General features: G+C 56.4%; 1 protein-coding gene across 1 annotated transcript in view; it reads right to left on the reverse strand.

Moving 5' to 3' along the window:
- Nucleotides 1–1,284: 1,284 nt before the first annotated feature.
- Nucleotides 1,285–19,165, reverse strand: part of Fam53a (family with sequence similarity 53, member A) — a 30,386-nt gene continuing 12,505 nt past the window's right edge. Inside the window, exons 3-6 of the mRNA XM_005408700.1 lie at nt 17,651–17,878; nt 12,859–12,913; nt 10,384–11,141; nt 1,285–2,146 (exon numbers count right to left, since the gene is read on the reverse strand). Coding sequence (XP_005408757.1) covers nt 1,862–2,146; nt 10,384–11,141; nt 12,859–12,913; nt 17,651–17,728 — 1,176 coding nt within the window. The 5' untranslated portion in view covers nt 17,729–17,878 and the 3' untranslated portion in view covers nt 1,285–1,861. The remainder of the gene's footprint in view (nt 2,147–10,383; nt 11,142–12,858; nt 12,914–17,650; nt 17,879–19,165) is intronic.

The raw sequence follows: 19,165 nt of genomic DNA on the forward strand, positions 1-19,165 counted from the left end.
TCCCTGTCCTCAGGGCAGTGAGGAGGCCTCAGGGTGGGAGGGGTCCTACCCACCTCTGGAGGATCCAAGAGAGAGCAAGCAAAGCCGGCCCCAACCCGGCAGGACAGCACTGCCCTTGGAAAGGAACACAGCCAACAGTTGTGGCAGGGCTGGACTGGGAACATCCTGCTGAGGAAACAAGACAGACGCAGCACCAGTGCTCAGCCCTGTCCACCCGGGCCCAGGGACAGAGTAGGTGGGGTTGGGCTCAACAGGCAGAGCTCCATCTGCAGAGATGGAGAGTTCTGGAGACAGGGAGGGAGCGGGCCTGGAGTGCAGAGGAAGGGGCCATGGACAGGGCCATGGACAGGGCCGTGGACAGGGCCAGGGCCAGAGGCCAAGAAGCCAGGGGAGTGTCTGAAAGGCACCAGGCTGTGCAGGCTCCACAGGGAAAGCCCAGCGCCCATGCATGTGGCCAGGCCATGATGTGGCCCCTTGGCAGTGCTGGTGAGGCACAGAACAAGACTGCCAGTCCCTCGCCCAGGAGGGCACAAGGACAGATGTTCAAACCACGAGGGGCCACCACCTGGGCAGGGGCTGAGCTGGGGGACCTCTCAAGCTGGGCAACATCTGGCAGGGGAAGCTGGATGCTCAGGAGCTGTGCCCGACGGTGACAACTGGGGCTCTGGTACTCCCAAGCAAGGCAGGGACTCACCTTGTGGTGCTGGAGACCAGAACACAGGGCAGCGGCTCTCAGGAGGGTCCTGCAGCGAGGTCAGAGATGTCGCTGCTGACTCCACCACCAATGCCACCCAGTGCCGGTTCAGCAGAGTGGGAGACCCCTGCCCCTGGGCCCACCTCAGAGGGGTGACCACTGGGGGATAGCCTGTGCTGGAACTGAGCCCAGGAGGCCTCAAGTGATCAGCCACATCCACTGAGCTGCTACCGTCCTCCCAGGATGCCCTCTGTGCACCTCTGCAAGCTCAGGGCCCCTCAGGCAGTAGCCTGGATTCTGAAAGAACAATCCATGGCAGTAATGGGACAGAAGCCACCACGGCCACCTCACAGTGTCAGGACACCAGGTCCCCGGGAACCTGGCCCTGGGAGGAAACTCCCTTCCCAGCTCTGCCTGCACGGGTCAAGCCACTAAGATGACTGCTCCCTGCGGCTTGTCTCCCGGTGGATTCACTGCTCTTGCGCCTTCCTCTCTGCACTGTCCCTCAGGTCAAGCCTTGGTAGAAATCCCTGCAGTCTCTGACCTGCAGGGCACCTGTCCCCACCTTGGAACCCAGACCAGCAGGGAGGCCAAGCAGAGCAACGTGTTTTATTGAACTCACAGATGCGGCACCACAGACTGGCCAGAGGGCCACTTCCAGGATGGCATCCTTGCTGCCCAGCCTGCACAGCACCACGCGCCCCGGCCGGGAGCCATGCAGCCTGAGCCAGCACAGGATGACCAGGTCTAGGGGCACAATCACCCACACAGGCCCCAAGCTGTGGCTGCCCAGGAGGAGGATACCTACCACCAGCCCCAGGGTCCTAGCCACAACCCACACCCGCTCCTCACAGTAGGCTTCTTACAAAAGGACCGCAGAGTGACTGGCACTTAATACAATGCCCTTCTGAAAATTCTTTTTTTTTTTTTCCCGGTACTGGGAATTGAATTCACGATCTTGCACTTGCCAGGCAGGCACTGTGCCGCTGAGCTAAATCCCCAGCCCCTCTGAAAATTCATTTCAAAATAGAGAAGCTCTCCCTGAACTGTAAAAGCCATAAAAATGCAAAATACTTCTTTAGGAAAAACTGAGTCAAAATTAGGCCTCAAAGTTCAAACAGCAGGAAACAGTTTCTGCACTGAGGGAGCAGGCAGCAGCCAGGCTGGTCAGTTGTTCTCAATCTGCTCCAGGTCCAGGTCTCCCTGGTCCAGAGGGAAGATGCCCTCTTCTCCAGCGCTGTCCCAGTCACTGGGGTCCCCACTGCTCCCGCCCTCGCCCTCGCCCTCCACAGCCTCAGGCTCCCTCGAGGCCCTTGGGCTGGAGCCGGGCGTGACAATGCCCACAAGGCCCTGTGAGTCACATGGGGACGACACAACCGTCTTCGCCTGGGTGTCATCCTCATCATCATCTTCATAGTCCAGCGAGCAGAGGCTCTTTGAGTTCTTTAAAGTCTGCAACAGAAAAAACAGGCTGAACACATTTCCATGGCCTGTTGCCAGGCAGCACCTGGCCCTTGCCTGCACTTTCGGAGCCAGCATCCTAGAGCCACTCTCCCAGTCCCTGCCTCGCTGGCCAACACCTAGGGTAGGTTTCCACCTGCTGCAGTCCCACTCAGACCGAGGGCACCCAGCTTGCCAGGCCTGACATCTGGTGAGACCCAAGTGCCCAGGGCACTCAGTGTGGGCTGCACTCTGGGGCCCTCTCTTGTCTTTCTTCCTTTTTGGGTGTGAGGAGGAGGTACTGGGGATTGAACCCAGGGCCTTTGCACTGAACTATATCCCCAGACTTTTTCATTTATTTTTTGACACAGGGTGTTGCTAGGTTTCCCAAGTTGAACTCCAACTCACCATCCTCCTGCCTCAGCCTCCCAGAGTGCTAGGATGACAGGCATGCACTACCATGCCAGACAAGCCCAGTCTCATACTTAGCAAACAGGGCCAGGGAGGGGCCCACGTTCTCCATTTCCAACAACCTTTCCCGAGGATGAGGACCAGGATGAGGACAACGCTCCTCCCGGCTCCCTCAGGCCTTAGGCAAGGAGCCTTCATGTCCAGTCCTGGACTTCAGCACTCGCCCGTGGCCTGTCCCCAAGTCCCTCCCCCTCAGCCAGCCCCCACTCTCCCGCTCCTGTGATGGTCAGGGTTCTTCAACCACAGCCTGTGCACAGCTTCTCCATCTCACATGGAGCACGGACACACACACAAGGCAGCCCGGGCGGCAAGGCCTCGGCCTTGGGTTGCTGCCCTCTCCTGCATGCTCTGCCCGTCAATTCAGCATCCAGTCTCCAGCCCCACGCCAAGCTCTCCCAGCCACGGAGTCCTGTCCCCTTGGCGCAACTCCCACATGCCACCCAACCCAAGGCTGTACCACACAGCCCTGGGCATGCCCTGGTCTCATTTCCCCTGGCACCACCTCTGAGCCTGGCGTCTCCACCATCCCTGTGCACAGGCTGCCTCAGTTCTTCTGGGCTCCCTGCCTGGGTGCCACCTGCTCAGGCTCAGGCTGGGCTGCTCTCCTAAGTGGCAGACATCACCGCGTGGCTGGGACTATGGGAGTGGGTGCTGGGCACTGTGACACCGGAGACAGTGACAGGCCACGTGGACAATGCAACTGGAACAGGAGTGACACTGGCTCCTTATACCACCCACACCCCCAGCAGCCAGATGGCATCCTCCTCAGAGCCAGGAGCAGCACATGGTCAAGGGATGGGAAATCTATTCTCTGGCTACAAAACTCCCGGAAACAGTCCCAGGGCAATGTGAAGTAAACACGCACATGTCCCAGGGAGGCTAGAGAGCCTCCTAGAAGTTGGTACTTTTAAGGAAATTATTTGCTTCCACAAGATAATCCGCCATTTTTTTTGTTGTTCAACTATCAAAACGTAAATATTTGAGAAGTGATATTCTAAAGAACCAAATCATTCAAGATACAACCAGCTACATTTTGTCACATAAGTTCTTTTTTTTCTAAATCAAAGTAAACTTGATTATCCATGTCTCTTTTATATGCAAACTCCATACCGGTAGAAGGATGAGGCCCATGTCCAGTGTCGTGCAGGACAGTGAGGCTCCCGCAGGGCAGTGCAGGCACTGAGCCCAGAAGCTGGAGCCACCGTGCCCACCGCACATGCAGCTGAGCTGGGGAACCACTTGGTGAACACCTAGATCTTTTTTTTTTTTTTTTTTCGTCTTTTTGAGACAGGGTCCCACTCTGCAGTTCAGTCTGGCCTTGAGCTCACTTTGTAGCCCAGGTTGGTCCCAAACCCCAAACAACCCTCCTGCCCCAGCCTCCCGAGTCCTGGGATTATGGGCATGTGCCACCACACCTGGCTTGAACAGCTAGGTCTTAAATTCTGGTTCACAGTACAGAAGCAGCCCTGTGGACAGACACGGGCCTAAAATGTGCAGGAGCCACTGCCGGGTCCTGTCACCCTCCTGTTGTGACACCAGACTCACCCTGACCACAGCTGTGCAACTCTGGTGAAAAACTCGGCAGCCTCAACAGCCTCAGCTACTCAACACACTGTTCCACAAAGACAGCACCTGCGGCACGAAGAACAGCACTCACGCTACGGCACTGCAAGGAAGCGGGGCCCAGGTCATGGGGGCCACAGGTCACACCACTGCCACCTGCCCTGCCTGCATGCCTGGCCTCCTCACCCCACAGCTCAGCCCAAGGCTGGTGCCTGGTGCTCCCACAGCCAAGCAGACGGCACACAGGAACTCACCACGCAAAGGCTTGGCCCCAGCTCCAAGTCAGGCTCTGAACCTCAGAAGGTATTTGGAGCTATGTGCATGACAGTCTGTGGGCAAGACTACCCACCCAAGACAGCTGGCATGGTGTTAAGCCCCCAGCACCTCCCAGAGTGCCAGGATGACAGGCATGCACCACCATGGCTGGGTTCACGCAGTAACAATGTAGCTGGTGAGATTCTGAAAGAAAAATGCACAGCCTCCTACAGCCACCCTGACACTGCTTCCACAAGCACCCAGCCACGTCTGTACCAACCTCTCACTTGCCAAGGACTCCGGCTTTGCCAAGTTAAGGCAATTGTGCTCCTCTAATTGTGCAAGCTCCACTCAGTGCGAGCAACGCTGTCCCCAGCTCGTGCCAGATGGGGGTGGTGCCTGGGGTGCAGTCTGCACATCTGAGTGCCAAGCCAGGGCCCCAGACCTGGCCAAGAAACGGACAGACAGCTGGGCAAACTCAGCACTCTCCCAGCTGCCGAGGAGAAAGACCTGTTCTGAGCCACAGAGGCCTGAGGAACGTGAGATGGTCCACACTCCAGGGAGGGCAGAGGTGGCCAGGAGGCATGTCCACAGGCACATGTGTATGCTCGTCCTGTGTGAAAAAGACATCCACCTCCAAAGCTCCGCCCAAAGTCCCTGGAGTGCAGCTCACCTGGGGAAAGTATGAATGTGAAGGCTTCCAATGAGATGGGGCAGGAATGGCAGGGGCTGAGCGAACACCTGAGCCACACGCAGTGCCCAGCATGATGTGGCCCCACGCTCTAGGCAGGGGATGACAAGGTCTTCTGGGGGACCTTCACCCTCAGGATACTCCTCAAGACATGAGACACAACCAGGTGCACCATGAGGTCTCCGAGAGGGGGGCCACAGACTGCGGGAGGACTGCAAGGCTCAGAGGCTAAGGAATTACATCCAGTGCCGGGGTAAGGGGCACCAGGAGTGCCACCTTCGAGTCCAAAGGAGCCCAGCCAGCAGGCAATGTGAGCATCTAACAGAAATGCCCACAGGTAACAAAAAGGCCCACAGATTATCATATTTCAGGTACCCCCAGAAATATGACACAATACCCAAGAAAAGCAACACCCCATGACCCAAGGGCAGATGAGCAGCCTGAAGGGACACAGGGCACTTGGCCAAGCTGAGCCTCAGCACTGGAGCAGCGGGCAGTCAGGGACATGAGGCACAGCTTCAGGGTTAAAAGCCAACATCCCGCTTTTGAAGGCACAGTCCCCATTCAGAAGTGCAGGGCGCATGGCCTGAGCAGCAGCTTACACCTACTTTTTGTCAGTTTATGTTTAGTTTCCTCCAGTGTTGAATAAATACTTTTAGATATCTTCTCTGCTTTAACCTTTTTATTTTCCCATCAATTATTTTGTTATTTTAATTTGGGTAAGTGTGATGGTGACAAAGTGTGTCAGCTCCAAGGCAGGGGCCAGCACCACCCTGGGACTCAGCTGCAGAAGGTCACACGCCAGGCCATTGTCCCATGGTGGGATGTGCAGGGCTCCACAAGGCAGGCGGAGGAGGGACGGGTGGACAGCCCCAGGGCCTCCAGAGTGTCCCCAAAGGTGCAGGAGCTGGCAGCGTGAACAGCAGCAGTTGGGTAAGAGGCCTGGGTCCACTGTCAGGCCTTTAGCCTCCTGAGAGGAGATTACAGTCCCAGATGATATCTGAGTGAGATATCAGTGAGATATCTCACTGATGAGATCACATCTCAGTGAGATCACAGTCTCCGAGTAAAATTTTAAAAGGTCTGGGGATGGAGTTTACTGGCACAGTGCTGGCCTAGGATGAGCCAGGCCCTGGATCCCATCCCCAGAACCACAGGAAAAAAGAAAGGCAGCCAGGGGTCCAGCTGGTTCTGCCCAGATGGAGAAGGACCTGCTGCCACAACCTCAGCGAAGCTGCTCGCCCCTGCACCCTGACCAGAAAGCGTACAGGCTGGTAACTCATGTCCTGCAGGGACATCCAGACACGGCCCTCAGCCGCGGCACTTGGTCTCGCTGGGCAAATTCTGACAGGAAGCAGAGCAGCTGTAAATTCTAGCCCCTTGGCTTAGCCTCTGGATGCTGGTGCTTTTGACGTCCCTGCAGTGGTCTGAACTTGTACCCTTCTGACTCACGTGCTGAGGCTCAGTCCCCACCGTGGTGCTGTTGGGAGGGGACTGAGTCACAAGTGGGCCCTCCTGTGTGGAGGTGAGGGAACTAGCTAAGGTCCACTTTGTCTTTCCATCCCTTCTGCACACAACACTATCCCTGCTGAAGGAGGCAGTAACATGGCACCATCTTGGAAGAAAGATCAGGCCCTAAGGGAACCTGTCAGCACCTCTGTGTCAGCACCTTGACCTTGGACTCCAGCTCCTAGGCTAGGAGAGCTTTGTGTACACACTTCCTAGTCTGCAGAATTACACCTCAGCAGCAGTCATCCAGGTGCTATGAACTGGTGTAAGTGCTGGGGTTTTTATTGTCAACAGTGAGCAGGAAGAAAACTGCTCCCAGGGCCTGGGGCATGACTGTGGGAGGCGAACCTACCTCCTCTTAACTCTGACCGCTGTGGACAGGGCCGTCTGCCTGGTGAACACACAGCCCTATGCACACTCCATGCACCCGAGTCCAGTCCAGCTGGCCCTGGGTTCTCAAGCTCCTCCCTGCTGGAGAATGGCCCCAAGCCTGAGAGTGCACCTCTGCAAGCCATGCCTGCCTCTGCACCTGTGCCCTTGCCCTCACCCTCCCCATGCTCTGCACATTCCCAGTAACGTCACAATTACAACTCTGAAACAGCTTTGCCAAAGAAACACATACGTCTAAATGTTTTCTGTAAAAAATACTGGGTATAGGGGTTTGGAGCAGGTGGTCAGAGCTACCCTCACCCTAGAAAGGGCCGGGTTCCCTCCCTCTACAGCCAGGCTGCAGAACAGAGCGTGGCTCTCGGCTGTGCTGCTTCTGTCCAGAAAGTGAAAGCTCCCGACTCCACGATGCAGGAACCATGCTCCAACGCTGGGCCTCTGCAGCACCCAGGTGCACACTGGCTCCTCACCCACCACGTGGCCAACACGCCCAGACCCAGATCCAGTGCTGGCAAGGAGCCCTGCTGTGCTCCAGAGCCACCGAGACGCCTGATGTGCAAGTGAGCACTGGGGAAGCCACATGCGAGGTGCGGTCAGCACCCACAGTCAGCGCCATGTCGAGGTGACTCCTCCTGGCCTGGGGCAGGTTCAGGGGACGAAAGAGACACAGATCTGAAGGGTGCCTCTCTTACTTGCACAGGACACCCCAGTGTGCAAGCTGTTGCCACTGCCTCCCTCAAATATCTGAAACCCCACCACCAAAGCTCAGATCAAGCCACTGAATAGCTTGGATGCTATTATGTCCTACTCCTGCGTATTTAGAACAATCGGCAGAGAATACACACAAAGGTGCCCCATGCCACATCCCCTTCCCCGCTTTCCAATCAGAAGGGACAGCAAGCTGGGGCTGGGACCCAGCAAGGAGGAAGGGGTGCTGGCGGGGTACTGGGCTCCATCCCCAAACAACTACAAAACCAGAGTCATCACATGCAACAAACACCCCTACATGGCCTGTGTCCTGAGGAGAGAGATGCCGTGAACACTTCCTGTATTACTTCTTTAAGAAAATATGGCAAAAGTCAGCCACTTAATCTTGAAGTGGGGACACACCCGCTCATTACTTTGCTTTTAGTAGCTTGAGGTATTAGTTTTTTAATTATGAAAAAGTATGCCAGTAAGATTCAGGGAATGGAAGCTTCATGAGTTTATGTGGTGTGCAGAACACACATCTGAACCTTCCCACACCGCCCACGATGCCTGCCATGTGTATCCTGGCTGAGAAAGTATACTGGGTCTCAGAAACATGAGAGCTCATGTGTATGTCTCTGTGGAGCAGAAAACACAGGAGTTTAACTCTGATAAGCAGCACACTTTCGACAGGATTATCTTAAAATACCAAAATCTAGCAATGTACCAAAGGGAAAGTTGCCATGAGGTACTTGCAGTAGCTGCACGTGTGACCTGTGCCCTCTATAGCCTTAGCATTGCAGTCAGCACCTATGTAGATGCCCAGCTTCTCAGAGGCACCTGCAGAGAAGAGGCTTTTGAGTCTGGCCTGAATGCTCTTGCTGGGCACAAGGACTGGGTCATACCTGTGACACATCCCTCTCGCTGCCCCTCCTGGACACTAACCCTGGGAAAAGTGGGATCTACGCAGTCCCCCAGGAAGGGCACATGGCAGGCACAGGAGCCATGGGAGGGAGCGGGAAGCAGGTCCAGCAGCACAGTGAGCCCCCAGGACCACAGACCCAGCTGGTGCCAAGCCTCCAACATCTCTGACCAAGGGGGCCAAAGCTGTGATGCTTCCCGCTGACTGTCACACAGCAGGCCATGACTACTGATGACCCTGTACCTCCATTTCAGTCTCCCTTTGGTGGCATCAGGTTAAATGCAGGCTAAGAAGCTCAGGGGAGAAGAAACGGAGGAGGATGGTGTCGGGTGGTGAGTGGAGCCTGGGCAGATGACTGGGCAGGGGAGGGAGAGGGTGGGCAGAGAACCCAGGCAGCAGGGCTGATCACCACCCAGGGCTCCTGCGGGGCTATGTGAACTCAAGGTGTCCACAGCCAAGGGCTCTGCTTATCCATAGCCCTCTGGGCTCTGGGAGTCACAGCATCAGGCCCGAGCTCCTCCTGGGAGAAACTCCAAGCTAGCAAAGCACATTCAGGAGGCCGAGAGCTGCTCATGCATCCCCGTGCTCCACAGCAGCCTGCCCCCGGTGGGGAACAGTGTGCCACACTCTGGGGCACGTCAAGTCCTTGCCCTGGCCACAGCTCACCCTGTGGGACACCCCTGCCCCTGTCCTGACCCCAGCCACAATCACCCTAACCACCCTCTTTCCTCCCAAGGGACCAGAGGCAGGGCTGTCCCTGTCACCAGCATGTCCCTCGCTCCCCTCCAGGCAGCCTCTCCCTCACCCCTGTCCTGCCAGCAGAGGGCAGCTCACTGTGTCACTGATGGGCCGCCTTCCTGACCCCAGCCCGAGCCCCATAACGTGTCCACCTGGTGTCCACCAGGAAAAGTCCTCTGGAGCATCAGTCAGCCCCACAGTAACCTCACCATGGCCCAAGCAGGCCTCCACCAAGCCCTCCGCATCCCACAGTAACTGCTGGCCAGGAGGGCCTGATACAGGGCTCAACAGACTCAAGTAGCTGCCCACAGGACAGGTACAACACGCGCCCCCACAGGGCACAAGACCAAGGAGAGCTCAGGCCCAAGGCCCAAGTTACTGAGGCAACTGAAGGGAGGCGGGCACTGAGCTGCCTCAGCCTGTGCTGCTCAGGCTCGCCTACTCCCACCTCCTTCCCCACCCAGCCTAAACACACCCAAGTGGAACGGCCCTACCCAGAAGCAAGCACACCAGGAACCCCGGCCACCACTCCATTCCTCTCCTCTGACTCCTCAGAGCTCACAAAGAGCAGGTGGAGAGGCACTGACGCCAGGACCTCCCAGTGCCAGCCTCCTTCCAGACAAGACTCAAAAGCTCCCTCAAAAGCAAGTGTCCCCATAGGGGCACGGATGTCCTGAGGGTACTCCCTTCCACACAGCTTGCGCTGAGTGTGGCTTAGCCAGGCTCAACCTTGGCGGGGCTCCTGAGGATGTCTCACATCACCTCAGCAAGGCACTAAGGGCTCCTCAAGGTGAGCCACTCAAGGCAGCCCCATGCCTCAGCAGAACCCACGCACAGCTCCTCATGCCTTGCCTGGGTTGGAGCCCTCAAGCAGGGCTTGGCCCTGGGGGCTCAGAAGGGACAGGTGGGACCCCACCCCACCCCGTAGGGGGATGAGATTGGTTTCACAGAAGCTGCCCCACCACCTACCAGCATCAACCTGACTGTGAGCTCCACCCACACCCAGAAACCACAGTGAAGCCTCACCCGAGTCATCTTGAGAAAGTCCAAGGATGGGCGTGTCCACCTGGTGTCCTCCTCCCGCCTGCGCTTGCGCCGGCTCCTCCTCCTGCCCAGCACACAGGGCTGCGACCGGCACCGCAGCAGGCCGTGGCGCCGGCCAAGCTCAGGTGTGGATGTGGGGGTGCTACTGGCCGAGGGCAGGCGGGCACCAGCATCCACAAGGTGCTCCTGTGAGAGGGACAGGCGGCGCCTCGAGGACAGAGGACAGGGCCCTGTGGGATGCCAGGAAGGGCCCGAGCCGGTGCTGCCCTCACTACTGTCCACAAAGCCGCTGCTGGCTGAGGCTGGCCGGGGCGCCAGGGGTGACGTGGGGCCAGCAGGCGACACGGGGCTCCTGGGCAGGACTGCACCCCCAAGGCCACTACAGCGCTGCAGCGTGGCACTCCCACCACTGTTGCAGCGCCTCTTGGAGACCGGAGTCCAGACCTTGGAGCCACCAGGGCGCCACGGCGACCGGCAACGCGCCAGCTCTTCTGGCTCAGACAAGGACCGGCAGTGTCGCTTGGTTGGTGGCGCCGTGGGTGGCCCCGTGCTCCCCTGGAGGTCCACAGCACTGCCCACACCCAGGCCGGTGCACAGGCCCGGGGAATCTGGCCGCCACTGGAGTCCCTGGGCCTGAGCAGCACCACAGGGAGCTGGCAGGAAGGGGTGGGAGGGGCCTGCAGCTGCCCGCCTTCCAGTGGGCCATCCTCCTCGAAAGGCCTTCCAGGGGCTCCTGTCCACTGAGGAGACAAAGGGTAAGCAGGAGAAAACACACGTGAGGTGAGGCCAGGGCACAAGCCCACCGCCTGGCTCAGAGACCCTCAGGTCCTGCAGAGGCACAGGCACAGCATCCAATAAACCACCCTGGTCAGCAGTCGGCTAGAGCTGGCTCCACTTCCCGAAAGAATGCTCCGCTCTCAGGGAATAGTGCCAGTGTCACCCCGGAGGCTCCTGGAAGTACCAACTGCACTCTGCCCTCACTCCCATGTTGTTGTCACCCTGTGTCACCAAAACACCTCTCCTCTGTCCCCACTAGCCTCTGAGAGGTACGCCCTCACCACCAGGATCCTCAAAGTGCTGCTGACAGCCAGGGCAGAACAGGCCCCTTATGCCTCCCCTTGTGGACACCTGCACCTCACCACACCCATGGGGCACAAGCCTGGCCTGGATGCCCACCTGCCCACCCACCAGGGTTTCCCGCTGCCCACAGCCACAGTGGGCCATGGACTGATGGTAGAGACCCCAACACTCCCAAGCCTGCACATCCTCAACTGTGTCGCAGGTGGCAATGGCTGCAGGTGGCTGGAGGCCCCTGAGACACCATGAGCGTGACAGCATCATACGTTGAGTGGCCCAGGAGAGGCCTTCTTCCTCAGTACTCCAGGAAGGCCAGGCATCCCTAGGGCATTGAGCCCCAGGAACACACCTAGCCTCAGCAGCCCAGGGCCCTGGCTCCCCCACATCTGCCTGTACACAGGCCTTGCCTGATGCCCAGACCTCACGTGAACCATCACAGCCCCCACAGCCCTGGCTGCTGCGCCTCCTGCCCAGCAGTGGTGGGTACTGCTACCTGGAGTGGCTCATATGCAGACTCAGCAGTGTATATCTCCTCACATAGAGGTGGCTGGGCCGTAAGCCTGCACGCCCTTCAACCTGCCCGGAGGCAGGCCCACCACTGGTGAAAGGCACATGCCAGGGCATCCCAGGGAGGCAGGATGGGGCTGAGGTCAGAAGGCAGGAAGTGAGGAGTGTGGGAGCCCTGAAGGGCTCTGAGCCAGGATGAAGGCTGTCAGTCTCAGTCTGGCGCATGCAAAGAATGGGCCCCAGGAGGCCAGGGAGTGGTTGGGGACTGGCTGGCTGGCACTCACACTTCCTGTTTCCACCCACTCGTGATAATCCTTCACCTTAGCAGCCCAGGAGCCTCCTGCCATGCCACCTTCACAGGCTGCTTGCAGACACCAGCCAGTCAGAGCTACAGTGACCCAACCCTGGCTTGGCTGGACAGGACTGGGGATGCTGGAGTACCAGGAGCATGGGACCCCAGAAGCCCCCACGCAGGCATCAAGGATCAGCTCCCTGCAGACTTCCAGTGGCTGTGGCTGCCCTGCATGTACAACAAAGTGCTGCAACCAACCTCTCTCTCCATGGTCACAGGATGTTACAGGGTGGACCTCATGCCTCCAGACGTACCCCGGCCCAGGCACATCACCACTGGCAGAGAAAAGAGAGGATGCCCTGGGCCTAACCTTGGCCAATCCTGCCTAGTTCACGCCTGGCCATGGCCCTTTGGTGGGGAAGACAGTAGCAGTGACGTGGAGGATACAACAGGCCCCAGGCCTCACACGGAGGCCAACCTTGTTCCCAGTGCTGAGACCCCTCCTGGCCTGGGCCCCTCCTGCCTTGCTCATCTGCAGCCTGTGCAGCCCTGAGAAGGCCCCAGGCTTCCTGGACACTTACCACTGACCTCCAAAGGGAACAAGTGGCCACTCCTGGTCAGTCTCTCAGCAGAACACTGGAAGTGATAAGAGAAGTTTCAGGGCTGCAACGTACACATGAAAATGCGCAGAGAAGAAATAGCTCCATGTTGTTATCACTGCAATAAATTCTATTTCTCCTAACACATTCTTTGATGATAAAAATAAGAAGTACTGGACTCTGGTACATATTTCTTAATAGAGGTTTTTAAAACCTAACAAGACCCACTGAGTCACTGCATGCCACTCTTCAGGGCCACACACGCTCTGCCTTCACTCCTCTGCCCTCCTTAGCCAGCCTGGGCCACATCGGCTTTCACACCCCGCCACTCTGCAATGCAGGGGGGGCCTCCTGCTTGGGATAGTTGACACAAGACCCATGCCCCAAACCAGGCTGCAAGGGTGCCCAGTCCTGGAACAGGTCCAGACAGCTGGGCCCCTCCTCCAGGAAGGCAAGACCACTGCAGAGGCAGCTTTGAGGGCTGACAGGAAGGCACACCGGCCAACTCCACGGGGCTTTTTCCTGGGCCATAATTCTGCCCCATGAAGTCTCATGCTTCACATGAAGAATAAAAGTTGGGTTTGTGACCCAGAGAAAGACACACTGATAGGCATGCTGTGCAGGCAGACAGGCCATCCTGAGCAGTACGCCCCACTTCTGCCAGGACAGCTGTATGGAGCAAGCCCTGGCCACACAGCGACTGGCATGGGCACAGGCACAGGTGACCTTCAAGTTCAGGCAAACAGAGGAGAAAGCAGCTCTGCACAGTACTAGAGACTCCAGTTGGCACAGGACCCATAGGGCAATTCATGCCATAAGGCAAATTGTCAGGGCAGCTGCCAACCTCTCCTCTGTGGCTGGAAATCTCCAGCCCTGAGGCCAGCAGCCTCCACCCGCTCTGTGGGGCCACCCAGCTAACCATTCCCTAGAACAAGCACCAGGACCACGGGCACTGCCTGCCCACAGCCACTTCCCCAGGGCTGTGTCCAGCATACCCGAGAGCAGCACCCCACACACCTGACAGACCCTGGCAAGGACTGGGCCTTCTTGGCTGCTCAAGTGACTTCCACAGGTGGCTCAAGGAGGTCACAGGCATACACCTGGCCTGGGGTGACCACATCAGAGCACACATGTGGGAGGGCCTCACAGCACAGCCAAACACGTCCCAGCAATGACTTCTCACTTCACTGAGGGGTGTGGGTCCATGCTGGTGAGCAGCTACGTGTGCACTAGAACCTGACACTTGGGACTGCAGGAGAGCAGAGGGCTGCACACTGGCCACCTCCCCCAGGAGCAGTCTCTGCACCCTCTCTGTGCTGAGACCACGTGCTTACTGTGAGCCAGTCCGAGCCTGTGCCTGCATAGCTGGGCGGGGACCTGCCCATGCCACAGCCACTCAGAACGATGCACGCTGCACCTCCCGCACTTCTTGCCCCACTCTAGCCCAACACGTCTCCTCTCCCCTCCACTGACATCTAGCTCGTGACCCTCCAGCCCGTCTACCCACGTGGACCAGCCCCAACACTGGTGGCCCTGGCTGCCTGCAGCTCTCTCTGCTCCCTTCAGCCTCCATGCACCCCACAGCTGGGGCCTGAAGCATGGCTGCTCTGCTCTAAGCCCAGCCACAAGGCCTCCAGCTGCCATCAGGTTCCCTCCAGGAAGGCTCTTCTCAGATATCCTGCACTCTCCATCCAAAGGCTGCGGCCCTGGCCCTGTACTCATCCCCTCAAGCACCATGTCGCACAAGCGCACCAAGGCAACTCCTTCTCCCTCACCACCACCTGTGTCCCAAGGGGCAAGTACCCGGTCCACAGCCCAGCAACAAAACAGGCCTGGGCACAGACAGAAGCCCCAGTTCACAGATGAAATTCAGGAGCCACTGCTACTTCCTGGCCACTGTCTCCTAGTCTCAGGACTGCCCCAGACCTTGACCTACGTGATGGCCCCCAACAGACCACCCCCCTTCCAACACTCTCCAGCGCCCGGCCCTCACCATCCCTGCTCCAGAGTCACTGTGGCCATGGGCCACTGTCTCACCAGCTGCCACACCTATGGTCACCAGCCACCAGCAAGCCTATCCTCCTCCAGGGGTGCAGCCCCTCTTCTAAGCTGAAGCTATGCATGATCACACGAATCCAAGCTCCAGACCAAGTAGCCTGCCAAGTCCCACTAGGGCCACCATGGGGTGTCAAAACTCAACCACTCTCCTGTGGGGCACTGACTCGCAGGTGCTTGCACACCACAGGCCACTCCCTGTACCATGGAACACACACACACGCCCCACTATATGCAGAGCCAGTTGGAGACTACACAGGCCCGGGGGTGCTCGGGCGCTCACAGGAAGTAAAGGGCCAACCCCAGAGGCCACGTGTTATGTGACTCGGATCAGAAATGAGGCACCACAGAGCAGAGAAGATCAAGGACCGCCAGGGAGGGAGGAGGGGAGCACAGTGTGGGCATGGCAGGGACCCAAGTAGGCCTCAGTCAGCCGAACATTGCTATTGCAAAACTGGAGCCTGCACTGTCTGTGCCATCCAACACCACAGCTGCCACCACACAGCTGCTTCAACTTAAACTACCTTACACAAAGTCAGACTCACCCTCAGTCCTATGCTGCAGCCACTGCTGGGTCTGAACCGCACCAACCCACACAGCCCCATGGTACAGGAACAATTATTTCTGCAATTAGTTTGTATTATTTTTAACTTTTTGTAATAAAAATTTACTGTCCAAATTGAGATCTGCAAGCTGGGTGTGGTGGCCTAATCCTAGCACTCAGGAGGCTGAGGCAGGATGATCACTACAGGTTTGAAGCCAGCCTGGGCTATACTGTGAGTTCTAACATATGAAGCAAGACTTTGTCTCAAAAAGTCAAAACACAAACAAATTAAGATTTCTAGCCAGGCGTGGTGGCAAATGCCTATAATCCCAGCACTCAGGAGGCTGAGGCAGGAGGATCGTTGCAAGTTTAAGACCAGCCTGGGCTACAAAGTGAGCTCAAGGCCAGCCTGAACTGCATAGCAAGACCCTGTCTCAAAAAGATGAAAAAAATAAAAAGATAAACAAAGTAAAAAAGAATAAAAATAATAAGATTTCTGTAAAAGTACAATACACACTAAGTTTCAAAGATTTAGCTTTAAAAATATAAATTTTTGCTGGGTATAGTTGTGCACACCTGTAATCCCTGCACTTACACAGGCTGTAACAGGAAGATTTCAAGTTCAAGGCCAGGTAGGGTACCTTAGTGAGATTCTGTCTCAAAATAAAAAACTTTTTTCAAAGGGCTAGGGATATAGTTCAATGGCAGAATGCCTATGGGCTCAATCTCCAGTACTGCCAAAAAAAAAAAAAAAAAGGAGTTTTTGACAAGGATGCCAAAATTCTTTTCTAGTTCAATGGGAAGGAACAGTCTCTTCAAGAAATAACGTGTTCTCATGCAAAAATACAAAAGTGGACACTTACTGCATACCACATGCAAAAATTAGTCAAAGACCTACATGTAAAAGCTAAAACCATAATCTCTTCGAAGAGAATAGCCAGGAATGATGGTGCACACCCATAATCCTAGCATGCTGGGAGGCAGATGTAGGAAAATTCAAGCCCAGCCTAGGCAACTTAATGACTGAGGGTGACCCTGTCTCAAAAATTAAAAAAGAAGCTGAGATTGTAACTCAGTATGAAGACCCTGGGTTTAATTTTCAATTTCCCAGTCCTGGAAAATAGAAAGGTGTAGGAATAAATCTTTGTGACCTTGCATTTGGCACAGGATTCCTGAATATGACCCTAAAAGTATATACAGCAGAAGAAAACATAGATCAAATGGATTTCATCAAAATGAAAACTTCTGTGTGTCATAGACAATATCAAGGGAGTAAAATGCCCTGTATGGGAGAAAATGTTACGAATCATGCATCTGTAAGGCACCAGATCCAGAATATATAAGGAACCACCCACAAATCAACAATAAAGATTTACCCTATCTGTAAATGAATCAAGGGTCCCACTGGATATTCTTCCAGAAAGGTCAGTCGGCTGACAATGGACACATGAGCAATGCTCATCGCTAGTCACTGGGGAAATGCAAATGAAAACCACGTGGAGAGCCGGGCCTGGGACGTGGGCTCTGCAGTCCCAGCACTCGGGAGTGGTCAGAGGATTGGGAATTTGAAGCCAGCCTCAGCTACTCAGCAGGACCCTGTCTCAAAACAGACAGAAAGCCACCTGAGGGCTGGGGATGTGGCTCAGTGGCAGAGCTCCCTTAGCAGGCACAAGGTCCTAAGTTCGATGTCCAGAATCACAAAAACAAAGACAATAAGCCACAATGAGATGGGCCTCACACCCTTGGCACTGCTGCAATCATAAAGCTGGATGGTAACAAGTGTGCCAAGACGGTGTAGAGAAATCGACCTCTCATGCCCTGCGGGGGGACACAACTGCTGTGGAAAACAGGTTGGCCATCTTCACATTGTGAAGAGCCAGCAAGGCCCCCAGGAATGACAACACGTGTCTACTCACAAACACATATGTATGTTCACAGCAGAGTCACCCACAACACCAAAGAGTGAAGGCAGCCAAATGTCCACACACGCACTGGCAATGTTTGAGCCCCACATGTGGTCAGCTTCCCAGTACAAGTTTGGTTACTTCTGCAGCGATGACGCTGATGGCTCTGAGGCCTGCTCACACACTATGCACTGTCGGACACCCCCACCCAGCCTCTCACATCCCAGACTCCTCATGGCAGACTCTGTCTCTGGTCCCCAAGCCGACTCACCGGGCCAGCCTCGTGGGTTTTGCAGGTGAGGTCATCCAGACTCTGGTTTTGCAGCTTTTCAGTGATGAATGTGACCATGGCTGAGATCCTGCCTCCATTCACACCGACGGGAACATCGGTTGTCAGGCGGCCCCGGCCATCGCTGGGCTTGAGCTAACTCTTAGGCTTATGTGTCCATTTTCACAGGGGGACAACCCATCTCCACAGGCTCTTCAGGGCTGCGTGTCTCTGCGAAGAAAACCTGTCCCATGACTACACAGAGCACACTTTCTGCCACATACTGAGTCTCGTGTGCACAAAATGTTATGGACATGCCTGCCTGAGAAATCCGTCCCACTCTGAAAACTACCCAGCATGCGCTCTCCTGCAACTTCTAGTACAGGTCCTCCCAGATAAAGGGCAGAGGCCCAGAGGCCTCGCTGGAAGCAGCCATCTGAGGCCACCACAGGCCAGCTCCAAAAGTGGGCAGAGAACAGGAGAGGAGGCAATGGCAGCAATATCCTTGAAGCTGAGAACTGCCAGGAAGCCAGGCTGGGGTTACTGAACACCAAAAGCAGCTGCTGGGCCCCCACATCCTCAAGGCTGCTCCAGCAGTTGAACTCCGCTACCCCCCAGGCTCCAGCTCCTTGAAGTTGAGATGCTGCCTGTGCAGGGGCCAGGTTGATGTGCAGTGACCAAAAACGGGGCCTCACAGGCCCTGAGCTCTCCAGCCCAGGTGTGGGCAGACTGGACCACCTCACTCGGAGAGACCCAGCACACAGCCAGCATCTTGGCCCCACACACAGCTCCAGTGCCACTCAGGGTCCCCTCAGTGTTAGCAGCCACCAAGGCCACCAGTTCTTAAGCAAGAGACCAAAACAGTGGGAGACAAATAACAGCAAGCTGGAGAGAGGCACACCACGAGGGGACACACACAGTGGTCACCTTCCCCAGTGGGACAGGCTGCCACCCGTGAGGTCAGATCAGGACGCCTGGGAAACAAGAACAGGGCTGAAGCTGAAACAAGAGTGGGGCCTCTCCAGAGCTCTCCGGAGCATTTGTCCCCAACTGCTGCCCTGGAGGCATCCCTCATGACCATCTGTCCCAAGCACAGTGAGGGCACCATGTAGTCCAACATGCAGTTCATACTGGGAAAGCAAGGAGCATGCAACTTCACACCTCAGCAAAATACACTGTCAGATCAAAGAAAGCTACAGGAATGCTTCCACACCCTCTTTTCATTCTTCAAGCACACACATTCTCTCTCCACAGGATTCAACACTTCCTTTATGAGCCTTTGAAACACGAGGCCTGAAAGCCAGGACGGGACTGTGTGGGTGTCAGGACCACTCAGCAAACACAGGAAGAAGGGCCAAGTGCCACCATCCACACTGCGCCTGAGCATACCTTGGGCAGCTGGGGCCCTGGCTCAGGGCTTCCCATGCACATCTGTGGGCCAAGGGGCCCAACCTAGGCAGGCTTGTGAGCACTTCAAAGCACACCACCCAGCTGGGCACCATGGCACATGCTTGTAAT

This window comes from Chinchilla lanigera, unplaced genomic scaffold (assembly GCF_000276665.1).
Source record: "Chinchilla lanigera isolate Chin_1 unplaced genomic scaffold, ChiLan1.0 scaffold00113, whole genome shotgun sequence".
NCBI classification, from domain to species: Eukaryota; Metazoa; Chordata; class Mammalia; order Rodentia; family Chinchillidae; genus Chinchilla; species Chinchilla lanigera.